Genomic DNA, 16167 nt, shown 5'->3' on the forward strand with positions numbered 1-16167 from the left:
CCTATAAAAGACAAAGTAACTCTGTGGAAAATACGATCGACTGGCATCATCTCCAACATCAACATTCATCATCCTCTCCAGTGGTGTTTTTATCGCAGAAGGTGAGTTAACTTCATGCATGCTTTTGTAATAGGACTGCAACCATCCAGTATGACTTTGACTGGATTTTTGTTAAATTAAATGATGAATTGTGTCTGTAGGACTTGGATAATCTGCAAAAATGAAATTGGCCATCCTGTGCCTCTGTCTGGCTAGCACAATCTCAGCTGCACCTGTAAGTTTGCTCTCATGACTTAATTTTCTCAATTCTGGCAAAGTTCTGATTGTTCTGATTGTTCTCTGATCTAACTATTTCTGTTTTCTGTTTTTGTCTTCATTTTCAGTCCTTCTTTCATTACCTGCCTCATTACGCAGGTTCCAGGCAACAGGTACCACCTGCACAGGTACTCATGCATATTGTGTGCTGTTTAACTTCTGTGTCAAAGGTTGCTGTTTTAACTATGCAAAAATGATTAACAGTACACTACTGAGCAAAGCCTTCTTGTGATACAGATATGAAGCACAGCAGAAATATAGCTATGTGGAATTCACTGTCTACTGACAATACTGACAAACTTGACAATATTGCATCCATTCAGGTGAAAAATCCCTTCCCAGCTGGACAGTCTCTGCCACAACTTGAAATACCTGGCGCTTACAGTGTGGAACTAGTATGTCAGACTCTTTCTCATTTCACTGAGATCTGTTTTGTATGAAATGTTGCTCTTGCTGTGATTATGACATATGGTTACATTAGCTTATGTTTATTTCTGTTTTTTCTAAGATTTATCCCCACAGGTTTGCTGGTGCAGGTGGCTCAAACCCTGCACAGGTAAGCACACTCAAATTATACAGAAGCATCTTGTCTTTTAAAAAATGTAGTAAAAACATCACCAAACTTCTCACTACTTTTCATTGATTTTCTCTCTCTCTCTGCAGCCCTTTCCCTCCCATGGTTTCATCAAATACTCCATTCCTCAGCCACCAGGCAGACAGAGTGTGGAAGTCGTAAGTGTTGGGTTTTTTTTCACTTTTCAGATTACAGACACTATTGGGACTGAAAACACTTTAATTATTGCTTATAGAAGCATGTTTGGTAAAATAAACAACTTGTTGGATCAAGATTTATTGATATTTTTGTGCTCTTGTTTTTTATACACTTGCAGTACTACCCCTATGACTTCTCCCAGCAAAGGGTAAACATTTTAAACTTTGAGACATTATATAATGCATAATATATATATGAAATGACTTCTATATAATTTTACATGGTACAGTACTAAATGAGTGCATTTGCTTTTGTTCCAGATAATGACAAACATCCCTCCTATGGCAAACATCCCTCACTTTCCAAATGTGAGACACTACTTATTCTAAATTATGCCTTTTACTGTTTCTTTTGGTATTTTACTCACCACTTTTATTTGTTTTTTCACAGGCGCTTCCATTTGAATATCCCCCTCAAAATATTCCCCAGCAAATCCCAAATGTGAGAAAAAGAAAAAAGAAAAAAATATATAATCTCAATCTGAAGATGTATATTTGATTGATTCTGAGCGTTTCTTTTCTCTCATGAAGTTTTACTTTTCTTTTTTCAGATTCCCTCATTTGATACCAATCTTCCCTCCCAGGATCCCTTGCAACCTCTCCAGCAGGACCAGCCCACACAGACAAGCCAGGTATTTATCAATCCGTATATTACTTTAATTAATTAACAAGAGTTCTACTGAAAATGACTATTGATATGAATGTATGACAGATGTTATCAGTGGGGAGAGCATGTAAAATTAACTATATTTGTTTTAAATTGCTTATTTGTCTTTACAGATCCCGGCAAAGATGTGAAATGGATGTGAGGCACGAAAAGGAGGCGAAACAATTTCTTCCTCATTAACATTCAGACATCTACAACGGAACAAATGACGTTAAATGATTCGGACTGAATCTGTTTCGTGAATGCGCTTACTAAAGTTAGAACAAAATGCTAAGAAGATCAGAAAATAACCACTTTTTTACTAAGAATACTGTTGCAATAGTAAACTAGTAAATTGTGACACGGTCATAAACATTTCTGCTTTACTTTATAGTCTTCATAGAATTTAAATATAATTGTGTTAATGAAGCACTTTGTAATGCTGCATTTCCACAGTATATCACAAATGTGCTGCATATGTTTATCAACTAATTTGAACTTATCCTTCTTTTTCTGTCATTTTCCTTAAGAAATAAAGTCTACGTTTTCAAGCAATTTTTGGTTTTGTTGTGTTTATTCAAAGTTCAAAGTTTCAGAATTTGATTAGTATTATTTGTATGTAGTAACCTTTAATAAAAACACAGCCATAGGGCTGCAAGTAATACTTTTTTATTAATGAACCTGCTGATTATCATACCAATTAATAATTTAACTGTTTGGTCTATAAAACCTCAGAAAACTGTTAAAAGTGCCCAGCACAGTTTCCCAGAGAAGGTGACATGTTCAAACATCTTCTTTTGTCTAACCAACAGTCCAAAATAGAGCAAAGCAGCAAAACCTCACATTTGAGATGGTGAAACTATCAAATATTTTGACATTTTGCTTGAAAAATAACAAACGATTAATCAATTATCAATCTAAGAATATGTGTTTTGGATTGCTGTGAATCTTTCCAGACCTTCAAGGCATCCATCCAACTATTGGTTTCAATTCATTTAACTACATGGTACAAAACAGATACTTGCTAGAGATAATTAATCCTTTACAGTGAATATATCTTGTTCATATGTTGGTAATAAGCTTTAAAATGTGGACCTTTAAAGGTGTTGACCTCTTGTAGCGCTATGAAGCTCTTTTTTTTATTAGTGGGTATCTTGCACATGCACAAGAACACACATGCATGCAGGTGACGCCATACATAGTCCTGCCATTGGTTTCACACTGTTCCACTGATCAACAAGTGGCGGTAACATGCCAAGATATGCTGCAATATGCCAGCAAAGGCAGTGAAGTGAAGTAAAAATGGATGTAACAATGCTGGATTTAATATGCTTTTGAAAAATTGGCTTTGCAAATGTTATATGAGGTGGGATAATGCATTTAACACATTTATTAGACCTCAAGGATACACACAATGTTGTTTGATGAGTAACACTGAATGTAAACATAACTCCCCAGGGCCCTTTAATTATTATCATAGGTGATTGTAAAATAATTGTTTTAATGCAAAGAGACGCACAAGTGTCATATGATCATGGCCAGCTTTGAATAAGTTACAAGTAGGAGATATATTTTTGACCAGAAAATCCACAACATTAAATGTTGGTATTTTTGAGACTAAAGTAACCACTGAACCATAAACACTACAGGTACGGTATATGTATCTTACACACTGCATAGGCTACAGTACATCATAATTACAACAAACAGTGAACATAATTTACCACAGTGGTTGAGCAAATTTCTCCACAGTCTTAGAAAAATAAATACCGTCAAGGGAAAGGGAAATATCTTCCTGATCCTTGCTCCCCTGGGGACAAAAGCCTGTCACAACATGACTTAACACTTATCTCTTCAAAGACACTTAAAATACACAGGCGCCATCCTCTCACGCTATTACTGTCTCTTCCCTACAAGTTCTTTTTTCTGAAATCACCTAGACCCATTCCCTAGATCACATACATTCATCACTTCTATCACCCACAGTAGAGGAGATGCTGACAGCAGGTTTAATAGCCTTAATTTGACTTGTCACAACTATAGTATGATGGCCTTTGTACTGTACAGTACTTCTGATAAGTCATAAAGTCACGTATTAAAACACAAAAACAACACAGAAATGCTGTGTGAGATGATACGCAAAGGCAATATCTGTAGGTCTGGATAGTTAAAGAAAGAAGGGCAACATGGTTGGGCCAACAGAACATATGTGGTTTTGCAATCATTTTTTAATAAAGATGTATGAAACGCACACCTATTCTAGTGAGATGCTGACGCAGGGAGACATCAAAGTAAGAATAGGAAAGACACACATAACTCTGATGCAGTCATACACAGTATTTCCACTTTTAAAGCGTAACGTTTCAGCGAATTGCCTTCTTCAGGATGAAATCCAACAGTCATCTGCCTGACAGTGCATTTTAGAAACCTTTGAACCATTGTAAATTTTGTCATTAGTTATTTATTTAGGTTAGCACCATGGATATCTGTATCAAATTGCATGGCAATTCAAAAGTTGTTGAGATATTTCTGTCTGGACCAAAGTGGTACAACAAATGAGTGACCGACCAGCAGTGTCATCCCTACAACCGACAGCCAGTGAGGCTAAAAGTAACAAATGTTTGTTATCATTGTCAGCCTACACAGAAAATCATAGAGGACAAGCAATCAATTGGATCTAGAACCACAAAGAAGCAAAAATATTACAGAAACCGTTTGAGGTCAAATTCTAGTTAAAGACCAAGGTTCCTCTGAGGTCAAGAGGAGCCTTGTTCTTTAACCTGTATATCCAGGCTGCATCTTGCCTCAACAGTAGAGAATCCAATGTAGGGTAAGTCCCTACCACATCTCACATGAGTGTAGCCTTTAGTTTGGATATTCTACTGGGAGATTATAGCTTTATGTTGCTCTGAAAGGTTTATGAATCCAAACTCAAACTAAAATTACACACACCTGCTTGAGAATCAGTGAAGTTGTGAACTGATTTCTTAACTTTGTGTTATTATTTACCCAATTTTGTCAGGTTGTAACACTAAAAGAAGAAGAGCATATTTTAAGACTTCTTTCCTTATTGTTTGATCATTCAGCACGTATGAATGATACGAATACTATCAGAATCTGAATAAATCAGGTTTATTTATTTATTACATATCAGCGCTGTGGTTTCTTTGCTGAAACAAAGCACAGTTTATTAAAGTTGGCAAAAGTTAGGCATTCCTGTTGGTACAGAAAATATTCAGTTTATAACCTTATTACCCTCACTGGCCTGTTTTTCAAGGTAGCAGACAAATCTCACTGTGTGCCAATATAACAACAGTGAATGTTTTGAAGAACTAATTAAGAGATTGTTATCTTGGGAAACCCAGTAGCTCAGCAAGTTGGAGGCAAGAATAAAGTCTAGAATACAGTTTTGCAGATTACAGAGTATGTCCTTCATTATCTGATCTGGAACCACAAAAAATAAACATAAGAAACTTACAATGTTCACTGTGATGTATGACCACACCAGCTAAAACCAACACAGGGATCAGTGACACCATTAAAGAAGTACTTCCAAATGACAATGTGTATACACACACTGTAGATTTCAGTATTTATGTAAAACTTGTGTTAAATGCACTGAATGGTTATATTGGAAACATGACAAAATACTCAAGTGCAGTGGTGGAAGAAGTATTCAAATATTTCACTTAAGTAAAGGTGCCAGCACAACAATGTAAAAATACTCTTGTACTCAAAATAATTATTACGCAAAAGTGTTGTCAGCAAAATGTACTTAAAGTATCAAAAGTAGAAGTACTCACTCTGGCCCTGTGAGTGATATATTGTTATATATGACATTATTAGATTGTTAATACTGATGCAACAAGGTGTAAGTAGCATTTTACTGTTGAAGATGGTTGAAGTGGAGTTAAATCTCAATAAATCTGAGGGGCCGTGAGATGATTAATGGGGTAATAAAGAAGAAAAAACAATGTTCTGCTGCACAAATCTGTATTAATTTTTTTGGCATTTCTCTAATCATGTCTCTTTGTGTGATATAATGGATACTTCTTTGGGCCTCAAACTGTTAAATAACTGAAACCATCTGTCTCTTTGGCAGAACTGATAACAACAACTCAGACATCTGAAATGTAACAAGGGACCCCAACTGTATACACACTGCTTTTTTTAAAGGGCTCACAAACAAAATTGTTTAGAAGCCACTGGTTTAATCTTTAACAATGCATTGCATTTGTTAAGCTTATTATATGTTTTTATATAATAAACTATAGCTGTGAAATAAATGTAGTGGAGTAAAAAATACAATATTTCCCCTAAAATGTACTGGAGTAGAAGTGTAAACTATCTACCTATCTAGTATCTAAAAAAACACAGTACTTGAGTAAATGTACTTTCCACCACTGAGTTTTATACCGAGTATCATCTCCTATTGATGTTTAGCTGGTGTGCCTGTGTCTGAGGACCTCCCTGTCACTATCATCAGTATTATCAGTATTTTAATTTGAATATTTAAAGTATTAAATACTATTTATTACAGCGTTGAACTAACACTTAATAAAGTCTTTTATATTTCTTCATACTAGTTTCAAGTCAACCTAAGTGGTGTCTCTCAGTCATTATCATTACATTCTTTTGTCAGTTTGGTGTTGGGGCAATAAAGAGAGGGGCATGTGTGCTATGCATGCTTGCACAACATGTAATTAACTATAAGAGGAGCCTTCACCCTACATGCCTCTTTTTTTCAGTTTTGATGTGTAAGAAGATTTCTTCAAACACATACTTTACTGGATGTGATTGGCTGTCACAGGATGTTCTAGTATATAAATGGCATCCATGTTAGAGATGAAGCAGATTACTTTCCATCCTTGAGGAGACACATCGTCACTTTGTCTCTGCACCACGAAAAAAGGTGAGATGGATTTTTCATATGGAAACAATTTTACACTGTGTTAGAAACATAATCTTTCTAATATTATAGGTCTTGTAGCCAATTATCTTCCCTTCATTTTAATTTTAAAAAAGCTTTCTCTTATTTAGCAAAGGAAATGAAAAAAAAGAAAATTTGCCACATGTTGTATTATATGTTTTTCTCTAGGAACAATCATGACGAAGCTATTGGTGCTCATGATGTGCCTGCTGGTCACTACCTTGGCTGCTCCTGTAAGTCTCTCCTAAAAATTATGTGTTATTTAGTCTGACAAATGATTCCTTTTTAAACTTTTTAAACACAATTTTTTTTTTTCAAGGAAAAAAATGCACAATGCCATTGTTGCTTCCTCATTTCTCTTGCTTGGTCTGCAGGCCCCGGAGAGTGAAAGCAATGAGGAAAAAGTAAGACTTTACCTTTTCTGTGAGGTTTTTGTGTCTGTCTGCCATGGCATGTCATACCATGTTTTTGTCATGTCATCAAATGTACAGTATGATAGGTGTCTGGCAGAGTGGATAATTAGCTTAATTGCAGCACATGTCTGGAGATGTTTGGTATTTCTTCAGCAGGTTGCGGCACATGCTAGTGAGGCCCTGAGGTGGATGGAGATGTACAGACTGTACCAGCAGCAGGTAGTGAAAGTTCATTGTCAGAAAAAATATATAATATAAATCATCTGCTCGTCAATTCAGATAGTTTGGCAGATAGTTTTAATCATTAATTATAATCATTAATCTGTATTTTTTCAGGGAGTAGTTGGAAATCCCTTCCTTCCTGCTGCTGGTGCTACTGTAAGTTTATATCTTGTTAGACTCTTAACACAAGTTTAGTTTTAGATTTATATGACAACCTTCAATATAAACTAAACTCTGGCACAGTTACTGAAGTTTGTGTGTTACTAATTCATGAATTATTAATTTGTTTAGGTCCAGCTGTGGCAGCAGTGGTAAGCAGTTCGATATGCTGTTTGAGTTAAAAGTGTTCTATTTATGCAGGTGGATGCTGCACCAGCCCAGCCAGCTGATGTCCCCCCTCCAGCTCCTGTTGCTGATGGAGATGTATCAGAGGAGGAGACAGAGGTGAGCAGAAATCATCATACCAAACTGAACTGAAAAATTCTTTGTTCACACTTAACATAAATAAACTATAAACGTAGATCTTTCTTTGTTTGGAGGAAGATATTTGTTCCAAAATGTATTTCAGTTCAATAGTTTATATAATAATGTATGTTTACTTCTGCTTGGCACACAAATGGCAGTTCTACAGGTACCCTTGCTGAAGGTGCCAAAAAACACTCACATTGGATTTACACTGAGTTGAGCACACATGGGTGGAGGCTACATGTGGACATAGCATATAGACAGGTGCACGTCTCCTGCACTGTCTTTCAGTTGGGAGCTCTGCATAAAAAAAGACTGCAGTGTTTTTATCCCCCCCCCTCAAAAAAAAAAAACAGGAAAAAAGCATTATCACTCCAGTGGTGAAAAAAGGTGAAGAATCACCTCGTGTGTTGACTGTTTTGTGGAATTTTATTTTTTTCACAGCAGATATTTTGACTTGTCATAGTAAAAAAGCACAGGTGTTACTAACAACATGAATGGCTCTGTTCTATTGAAGTGTCCCAGTAAGCCGTGACAGTGAGCCAGTGAGCCAGCATGCACAATACCAGGACGCTGAAACTGAAGCAGCTAAATGAAATTCAGCCATCATTCATTTTACCATTTACACCTGTGCTTGTTTTCCTGTTGATTGCATGGTGTGCCCTTTTAAAAGAGAGCTGTCAGATATGTTCTGACCTGTAGTCTATTGAATGGATAAAGCGCTGGCTGCCACATTTCCTGTAATGCGTCTTTCATTAGACCCTCCCTGCCTGGTAAATGTCCACGTCTTCAAAAGCCACAAAAGACATAATACAACAGTACACATGCGGTGTAGTGCTCTCTCCATGACTAGTAAACTGATTAGATGTTTTGTTTCAGTAGATAACCAACTGTATCTGGAATGTATGCACGTCAACTCTCATTCATTTTCTTCCTATCTCCTTGGCACAGGATGGCAACCCTGCCCCCAAAGCTGCGGCACCTGTTGCTCCTGCTGCCCCCATAAACTCTGATGAAATAGAGGAGGTCGAGGAGGTGGAGGCAGCCGAGGCTGAACCAGCTGTGGTTGAAGCAGCACCAGCAGAGCCGGCAGCAGAGCCCGGAGCAGACGCTGCAGCAGCTGTCGAGTCTGCTGCGGTTGACGTCCCTGTAGATGCTGCACCAGTCGACGCTGCTGCTGTGGATGTGCCTCCTGTTGATGTGGTTCCTGTTGACGTTGCCCCGGCAGCCCCTGAGGTGACTGTCGATCTGGCTGCCACAGCCGATGTCCCTGCTGTTGTTGATGCTGGTGCTGCTGATGCCGGTGCTGCCCCACTGGCAGATGAGATTGACACAATTGGAGTGGCAGCAGATCCTGCTACACTGTAGTTATCGTCCTCTTATTACCAGCCAAAGTGCTCCTGTGTTAGCAGTTACAATAATAGCTGGAAACAGCAATGGGTGATGTAGTTGCAGCACAAGGATGAAAAAGCTGTGGCATATCGAATAAAGACTGAAGAAAAAAATCTGTAATGTTCTTTGTATAGCAAAACAAGCAAAGTGTGGTTTCAGTTCAGAATTGGACAATCAAAACTTTTCTTTGTGTTCTTCTTTCTGTCTGTAATTGCAATTCAGTTGTGATTGATTAGTCATCAGCGTGCACACAACATCCACATCTTGTGTGCACAAGATAAAAATATATATCTTTCAGGACTTTGGGGACTCTTTTAGGCCTTTTTCACTGACTTGTCATAGTAGGAAAGGTGTTACTAATAACATTAGCGATGGGTCTGTTCTATTCAAGTGTCCCAATAAGCATGACAGCATGCACAATACCAAGACCCTGAAAGTGAAGCAGCTAAATGTAATTCAGTCATCATTCATTTTATAGTTTACACCTGTGCTTTTCCTACTGTGACATGTCAAAGTGTCTTCTGTGAAAAGGCCTATACTATCAAATAAAGGACATGGTATCTAAAATATACAGTAGCTGGTGAAAAGTTTGCTCTCATCACCACAAACACACACAACCAAACCATATAATGCCATCATAATTTATACTTGTTCCAAAATTATTCAGTATAAAATAAAACTTTCACTTCCAGAGATGCTCCTCAGCTCATATATGAGCTGTGAATCGGGTTGTCATAAAACTGTAAACACCACATCAGCCAACAGGGAGTGCCACTGAACCACAGGATGTCTATAAAACAGGATCTCCTGATATTAGGACACAGCACTCAACACTGTAGAGGTTCAGATTTAATTTCTTATTCATGTAAAAGGAACCAGATCCACCTGATCTGAAATCTGTAATACCCGGCACAATCTAATAGGATCAGAGCTGGATAAGGCTGAGAGTGCTGACTGAGCAGGCGATGCTGGTGTGTGCATGTGTGTGTGTGTGTGTGTGCGTGTGTGCGCGTGTGTGTGTGTGTGTGTGTGTGCAAGCAGAGTAAATCCTCTCCTGTTTCACAAATGTTCAGGAAAATGATCCTGTCGCAGATTTAATAAAAGGGGTGTCAATGTGGATCCTCACAGGTTAACTGAGGGTTGTTCAAACTTCACTTGAACCTATCTCATCTCCCACTGGAGTGGACAAATAAGAAGGATGAGTGACTTTGCCTCTCCTTTTCTCAGCCAACTCTAATCCACAAATCCTTATCAGGGTCACTGAGACTCTATGACACAATTAGTTAGACTCAATGCTTATAGGTGACACTTGTCTAGCTACATTTGGATATTATTTTAATTAGCATCTAATGATTAATTCAATAAATCTGCTGCTGCTGTGAGTGGCCAGCTTCCAGATCTTAAAAACAATACAAGACGATCAAAGGAAAATGGACTTCACATTACAATAACAAGTGGAAAAGGTAAGTTATATGAACCTGAATGGATTATGCATCGTCACTTCAATTTGGGAACTGGTTTGGTAGCATCCCCCATTTGTGCGACCACATTGAATGTCACATAATACAGTTTATCTCCATTCATTTGATGCAATTCTGCTAACTGTGGTTTCAGGCAATCTGTGATCACAACTTCAAATGCATTCACTTAACTTTTAATGATTTATGGTTCTTTCCGCACAGCACTCTTTACTTTTCACACAGCTCTCTATACGTTTGGATGTCTCACGCAAACATTTTTACAGTATTTAAGATGTCTGACCCAGGAGATTATTACAGTAGGTGTGATGTGGATGAAAATCTATGATGTAAATCACTAGATATATTTGGAGTAATAAACATACTGCATAAAATAGTTTCCTAATTTTATTTTCTGTTTTGTATATCACCACTAAATGAATGCAGATGTGAACTACTGATTTGATGCACTTTTTTAATGATTGTCTTTTTTTTGCAGGGTAAACTGTAGATCTGCTGCCATGACAACTTTAACCACCCTTCCCCACCTCCCTGTGCCACCTCATACTGCACCACAACTTGCCACAGACAGTGAAGAACTCAGCGAGGATGAGCTGTAAGCAGAACATTAAAACAGAGAGCTTACAATACATTCATGAGAAATAACAAGTAAGACTTGTTGGTTAATTAACTTAATTTGTAACATGTTGTGTTTGTTCCAGAAGTGGGCTTCAATCCAATCCTCATTGTCTGCTCAATATGAATAACAACAATAACAGTGAAGAGTAAGTACAATTATGGAGTCATGATGAGATAAGTGAAGCCCTTGTGAAACACAGTTTCTCTTTAATGTATCTTAAAAGTCATTTCATTAAGGCCTATTAAATGTGTTAATTAATCATTTTCCAGGGAGAAAAAGAAAAAAAGGAAAAAGGAGAAGAAAGAGAAGAAGGAGAAGAAAGAGTAATTATGTTATATTACAAACCTTTTTGTAAATGTTGCTTTAAAAGAATGTTTGGTGCTCAGTATTCTCCAATGTATTGATGCACATTACAGAAAGAAGGCGAAGGAGGAGAAGGAAAAGGAAGAAAAGGAAGCAAAGGAAAAGGAAGAAAAGGAGGCAAAGGAAAAAGAGGCAAAGGAAAAGGAGAAGGAAAAAGAGAAGGAAAAGGAAAAGAACAAAGATAAGTAAGTGCATCATGCAGAGCATTCCTCAAGGAACCTTTTTGAATACACTTTCAGATATTTAATTCACACTTTCTTTCTCTCTTTTCGTAGGCCCAAAGAATTGTTTGTCATTAATCCTGCTGGGAGTTTGTATTACAACTGGCTGTTCATCATCACACTACCAGTCATGTACAACTGGACCATGATCATAGCCAGGTGACTTCTATAAATCAGTGATTCCTTTTCAACACTGCAGTTTTCCTGCAGGTCAAATGTTCATATGATTCCATTCAGCTCCATTAAGTGTGATTCATATCCTAGTCCATATGGAGCTATTACAAGTAATTGCAGTTTTAGCAGTTGGCTGACTGTGCAGATAAACAGTCATGTTCTTTCAAAAGTTGGTGGCAAGTTCTTTGATATAATTTGAATACACTGCAATAATGAATGCTATAGTTTGTGTTAGTTTAAACTAGTGAGCTTGGCACTACATTGGCTGCAGCAGTAGCACAATAGGTCGTAGTGGTGAAGGTGCTCAACATTATTCATTTACAAAACACATTAATTGGCGATGTTCTTCTCCTGCAAACAGGGCTTGCTTTGAGGAGCTACAGCATAACTACATCATTTACTGGGTTATTCTGGACTACACCTCAGACGTAATCTACCTGGCTGATATGCTTTTCAGGACCAGAACAGGTGAAAAGCTGACCTAAGCCTTCGGGTCTACAGAAAGGCTTTCAAATCTGTTAAAGGATAAGTTCACCTTTTTCCCAAGTCTGTCTTAAAACAACACTCACATACCCACATGTACATTGAAGAAATTATCGGCATCTGCTGTTGTTCCTCCTGTTCATACTGCGAGTGAAAAGATCATTTTCTATTGTGATTTCAATATAAGCAATAGGGAACAAAATCCACAGTCCTTCTGTGCAAAAATGCTTTCGAAAGCTGAGCTGAAGCAAACTTGAGGCTTCAGTAGTCTGACTTAGACAAATTAAGTGGGTATTTTCCAAAGTTACAGTATTTTTAGCACACAGGTTTCCCTCTTTGAGTTATTGTCCTCCCACTGCAGCTCAAATGTATAAGGAAAGACAATAAATCAAATTACATACGGGCATGTAAAGAACAGTGCACATAAAAACATATCCACCCATCTTGGACTTAATGTTTCATTATTTTACAAATCTGTAATACAATGGACACTGATCAACAGAAAACAAAGACTAATTACAATGTGAGAACAACAATCTAAATTATGAACACATGTAAAACACTGAATTGCATGAGTATTGACCTCTCTTTACTTTGAGATGCCTAAATCATCAATGATGCAGCCAACTGTTTCTAAAAGTTACCTAATAATTTGAATTTGAATGCCAATCATCTGTGTGTCATCAAGGGGTTATTATAGCAATAATAAGGAATCCTTTTGATAGGCGTTTAATTTCAACCTTTCTCTGGGACAGTTACTTATACTCATGAAGAAAAAACCTTGTACATATTGTGTCTTTAAACTTTCTACCTCTTTGAATGCAGGTTACCTTGAGCAAGGCTTGATGGTGAAAGATAAGAAGCTGCTAATGGATCGCTACATTTCCAGCTTCCAGTTTCGTCTTGATTTTATCTCCATGCTGCCCACTGATGTCTTCTATTTCTACTTCGGCCTCGACTACCCAGAGATCCGCCTCAACAAGCTGCTGAGAATTGGCCGCTTGATGGAGTTCTTCACGAGGACAGAAACTAAAACCAATTACCCTAACATCTTCCGCATTGCAAACTTGATCATGTATATCCTCATTATCATCCACTGGAATGCTTGTTTCTTCTTCTCTTTCTCCAAATACATTGGTTTTGGTGCTGACGACTGGGTTTACCCGGCTTTGGATGATCCTGACGAGCCTGCATTTGGGGAGCCCATGAGGAAGTATGCGTTCAGCTTATACTGGTCCACACTGACCCTGACTACCATTGGAGAAACTCCACCACCAGCCCTGGACTCCGAATTTCTCTTCCACGTGGTTGACTTTTTAGTTGGGGTCTTGGTCTTTGCCACCATTGTAGGAAACATAGCCACCATGATCTCCAATATGAATGCTGCTCAAGCTCAGTTTCAGGCTCGGATTGACAACATCAAGCAGTACATGCAGGTAGATGGACCTCTTTTTTCCGCTCAAAAAGTTGGAACAAGAATGAGCGCAATCATCTGTTCTTTGATTATATTTTGAATGTTTGTTTTTTCCTTTCATTCATAGGTCCGAAAGGTCAGCAAGGATCTCGAGTTGCGAGTCATCAAGTGGTTTGACTATCTGTGGAATAACGGCAAGGCACAGGATGAAAGAGAGGTGCTGAGGTATCTTCCAGACAAGCTAAAGGCTGAGATCGCAATCCAAGTCCACATGGATACGCTGAAGAAAGTTCGGATTTTTGCAGACTGTGAGGCAGGCCTGCTGATCGAGCTGGTGCTCAAGCTGCGGCCACAGGTGTTCAGCCCCGGAGACTATATCTGCAAAAAGGGCGACATTGGCCGTGAGATGTACATCATCAAAGATGGAAAACTTGCAGTTGTTGCTGATGATGGTGTCACACAGTTTGTTGTGCTGGGAAGCGGCAGCTATTTTGGTGAGATCAGTATCCTTAATATTAAAGGCAGCAAAGCAGGCAACCGGCGAACAGCCAACATCCGCAGCATTGGATACTCAGACCTCTTCTGCCTGTCCAAGGATGACCTGATGGAATCACTGGTAGAGTATCCAGATGCCAAAGGCATGCTAGAGGACAAAGGCCGGCAGATCCTGATGAAAGATGGTCTGATTGATTTGGACCCAGCTAACATCATGCCTGAGGTCAAGGAGCTGGAGGAGAAGGTCGACAAATTGTACAACACGATGGAACTGATGCAGACCAAGCTGAAGAAGATTCTTGGAAATTACAAGAACACTGACAAGGCTCTCAGACATCGCATAACAGATCTGGAGCACCTAACAGGAGAGGAGGTAGAAGACGAGGATGAGGAGGAAGAAGAGGTTAAAAAGGAAGAGAAAGAGGTTGAAGGGGAGAAAAAGGAAGAAGAGGGAAAAGGTGAGGAGACAAAAGATGAGGAAGGAAAGGGTGAAGAGGCAAAAGAAGAGGAGAAAAAAGATGAGGAAACTACAGAAGAAGAGAAGAAATAAACCCATAGTTTCTATAAAACACCAAGCACTTTTCTGTTTAGCCACAATAGAATTGTTATCACAAAGAAATCTTTCTTACTGGACTTGCTTCTTAAATGACTCACAGATAATTAAAAATTGCAAAAGACAAAAAATAAGAGACACTAGAAACTGGATGAAATACCTACTGGAACTTGTCTTAAAAAGGTATGGCCATTGTATATATATTATTTAAAAAAGACAGTAATTCAATGGACAAATACTGCCTATGACAATATTGACATTCAATTAAAATTAAATATTGGCTTCAGTTGTCCTATTTATTGTAATTGTCATGACTAGATATGCACAGAGTCATATACTGGAAAACCCTCTATTCCCAACCCTGCAGTGTAGACTGTTATCCACACGAGGATAGTAAATAGCAAGGGTTTACAGGTAATCTCATGGCAAACAGTAGCTCTGCAGTATTTGTTACAAGTCATGCAACTTGGGAAGCTCTGGGACTGAAGCACAAAAGGTTATATAAACCAGTTATGACAATAAAGGTGAAGGTTTAAGGCAGGGCAATTTATTTTAAACAGTTCAAAGTGTTTTACAAACTGCATAAATTAAAAAGTAAGACCGGATTAAAAAATCATTAAAGCATTAAAATAATAATCAATAGATACTAGTGAATGGCAAAACCATAGCAGGGACAACAGGTAAATTATAGGCAGCAGTGAACAGCTAGGTTTTAAGTTTAGATTTGACCATGGTCAGATTCTGAGAGCGCCTAAGATCATTAGGAAGGTTGTTCCAGACAGTGTTGTGCAAGTTCACACTTCACAAGAGCTAGCTCAGAGTTCAGAGTTCAGATTCTCCGTCTTACTGGTAACCAATGCAAAGACTGGGTGTGACATGTTTATATTTACTCACACAATTGCAGTTTGAACAAGTTGTTGTTGCCAAAGAGCTTTCTTTGGTAGATCTGAGAAAAGAAGTGGTTTCCAACTGTTATGGCTTGTGACCAGTGGTTCCCAACCCCCAGGTTGTTCTGATACAAAATGTTGTATTCATATTATGGACTCAAATATTTTATCTTTTTATGAAATAATGGATCATTTTGCCTCTTAGGGCTCAAAAAGTTATTTGAATGAAACCATCTAAGAAGTCTAGAGGGGAAATCTCTCTTTGGTGGAACTGCTAACAACTCACATGAAACGTGACAAGGAGCCCCAACTAGAAGTCTCGAGAC

General features: G+C 38.2%; 3 protein-coding genes across 5 annotated transcripts; all 3 read left to right on the forward strand.

Moving 5' to 3' along the window:
* The first annotated feature begins 14 nt into the window (after positions 1 to 14).
* On the forward strand, positions 15 to 2287 carry scpp5 (secretory calcium-binding phosphoprotein 5). Its single transcript, XM_044189238.1, has 11 exons — positions 15 to 101; positions 201 to 274; positions 384 to 443; positions 639 to 710; positions 824 to 871; positions 979 to 1047; positions 1206 to 1235; positions 1348 to 1395; positions 1478 to 1528; positions 1638 to 1718; positions 1867 to 2287. Exons 2-11 carry the CDS (start codon positions 221 to 223, stop codon positions 1882 to 1884), a joined length of 531 nt encoding a protein of 176 aa, XP_044045173.1. The 5' UTR covers positions 15 to 101; positions 201 to 220; the 3' UTR covers positions 1885 to 2287.
* Positions 2288 to 6575: 4288 nt separating this feature from the next.
* Positions 6576 to 9193, forward strand: enam (enamelin). 3 transcript variants are annotated; one of them, XM_044189229.1, is made up of 7 exons: positions 6576 to 6644; positions 6831 to 6895; positions 7037 to 7066; positions 7229 to 7294; positions 7412 to 7453; positions 7658 to 7741; positions 8714 to 9193. In XM_044189229.1, exons 2-7 carry the CDS (start codon positions 6839 to 6841, stop codon positions 9128 to 9130), a joined length of 696 nt encoding a protein of 231 aa, XP_044045164.1. In that variant the 5' UTR covers positions 6576 to 6644; positions 6831 to 6838; the 3' UTR covers positions 9131 to 9193. The 3 variants fall into 3 exon arrangements, with proteins under 3 accessions (XP_044045164.1, XP_044045165.1, XP_044045166.1); XM_044189230.1 differs by having other exon boundaries at positions 7232 to 7294; XM_044189231.1 differs by lacking the exons at positions 7229 to 7294; positions 7412 to 7453 and having other exon boundaries at positions 6577 to 6644.
* A 418-nt stretch (positions 9194 to 9611) lies between these two features.
* Positions 9612 to 15249, forward strand: cnga1a (cyclic nucleotide gated channel subunit alpha 1a). The gene is made up of 9 exons (XM_044189245.1): positions 9612 to 10617; positions 11111 to 11227; positions 11334 to 11396; positions 11521 to 11574; positions 11668 to 11799; positions 11890 to 11994; positions 12371 to 12477; positions 13318 to 13928; positions 14034 to 15249. The coding sequence occupies exons 2-9, from the start codon at positions 11133 to 11135 to the stop codon at positions 14949 to 14951; spliced, it is 2085 nt and encodes a 694-aa protein (XP_044045180.1). The 5' UTR covers positions 9612 to 10617; positions 11111 to 11132; the 3' UTR covers positions 14952 to 15249.
* Positions 15250 to 16167: the final 918 nt, after the last annotated feature.

The sequence above is a fragment of the Siniperca chuatsi genome, linkage group LG3, assembly GCF_020085105.1.
Source record: "Siniperca chuatsi isolate FFG_IHB_CAS linkage group LG3, ASM2008510v1, whole genome shotgun sequence".
NCBI classification, from domain to species: Eukaryota; Metazoa; Chordata; class Actinopteri; order Centrarchiformes; family Sinipercidae; genus Siniperca; species Siniperca chuatsi.

Excerpts from the sequence above, each read along its gene's own strand:
- enam (XM_044189229.1), top strand. The coding sequence starts at position 6,839 with ATGACGAAGCTATTGGTGCTCATGATGTGCCTGCTGGTCACTACCTTG. Across the intron at positions 7,067-7,228 it reads GTGAAAGCAATGAGGAAAAA|CAGGTTGCGGCACATGCTAG; the intron begins GTAAGACTTTAC and ends GTATTTCTTCAG. Across the intron at positions 7,742-8,713 it reads TATCAGAGGAGGAGACAGAG|GATGGCAACCCTGCCCCCAA; the intron begins GTGAGCAGAAAT and ends TCCTTGGCACAG.
- cnga1a (XM_044189245.1), top strand. The coding sequence starts at position 11,133 with ATGACAACTTTAACCACCCTTCCCCACCTCCCTGTGCCACCTCATACT. Across the intron at positions 11,575-11,667 it reads GAGAAGAAGGAGAAGAAAGA|AAAGAAGGCGAAGGAGGAGA; the intron begins GTAATTATGTTA and ends TGCACATTACAG. Across the intron at positions 13,929-14,033 it reads ACATCAAGCAGTACATGCAG|GTCCGAAAGGTCAGCAAGGA; the intron begins GTAGATGGACCT and ends TTTCATTCATAG.
- scpp5 (XM_044189238.1), top strand. The coding sequence starts at position 221 with ATGAAATTGGCCATCCTGTGCCTCTGTCTGGCTAGCACAATCTCAGCT. Across the intron at positions 275-383 it reads GCACAATCTCAGCTGCACCT|TCCTTCTTTCATTACCTGCC; the intron begins GTAAGTTTGCTC and ends CTTCATTTTCAG. Across the intron at positions 872-978 it reads GTGGCTCAAACCCTGCACAG|CCCTTTCCCTCCCATGGTTT; the intron begins GTAAGCACACTC and ends CTCTCTCTGCAG.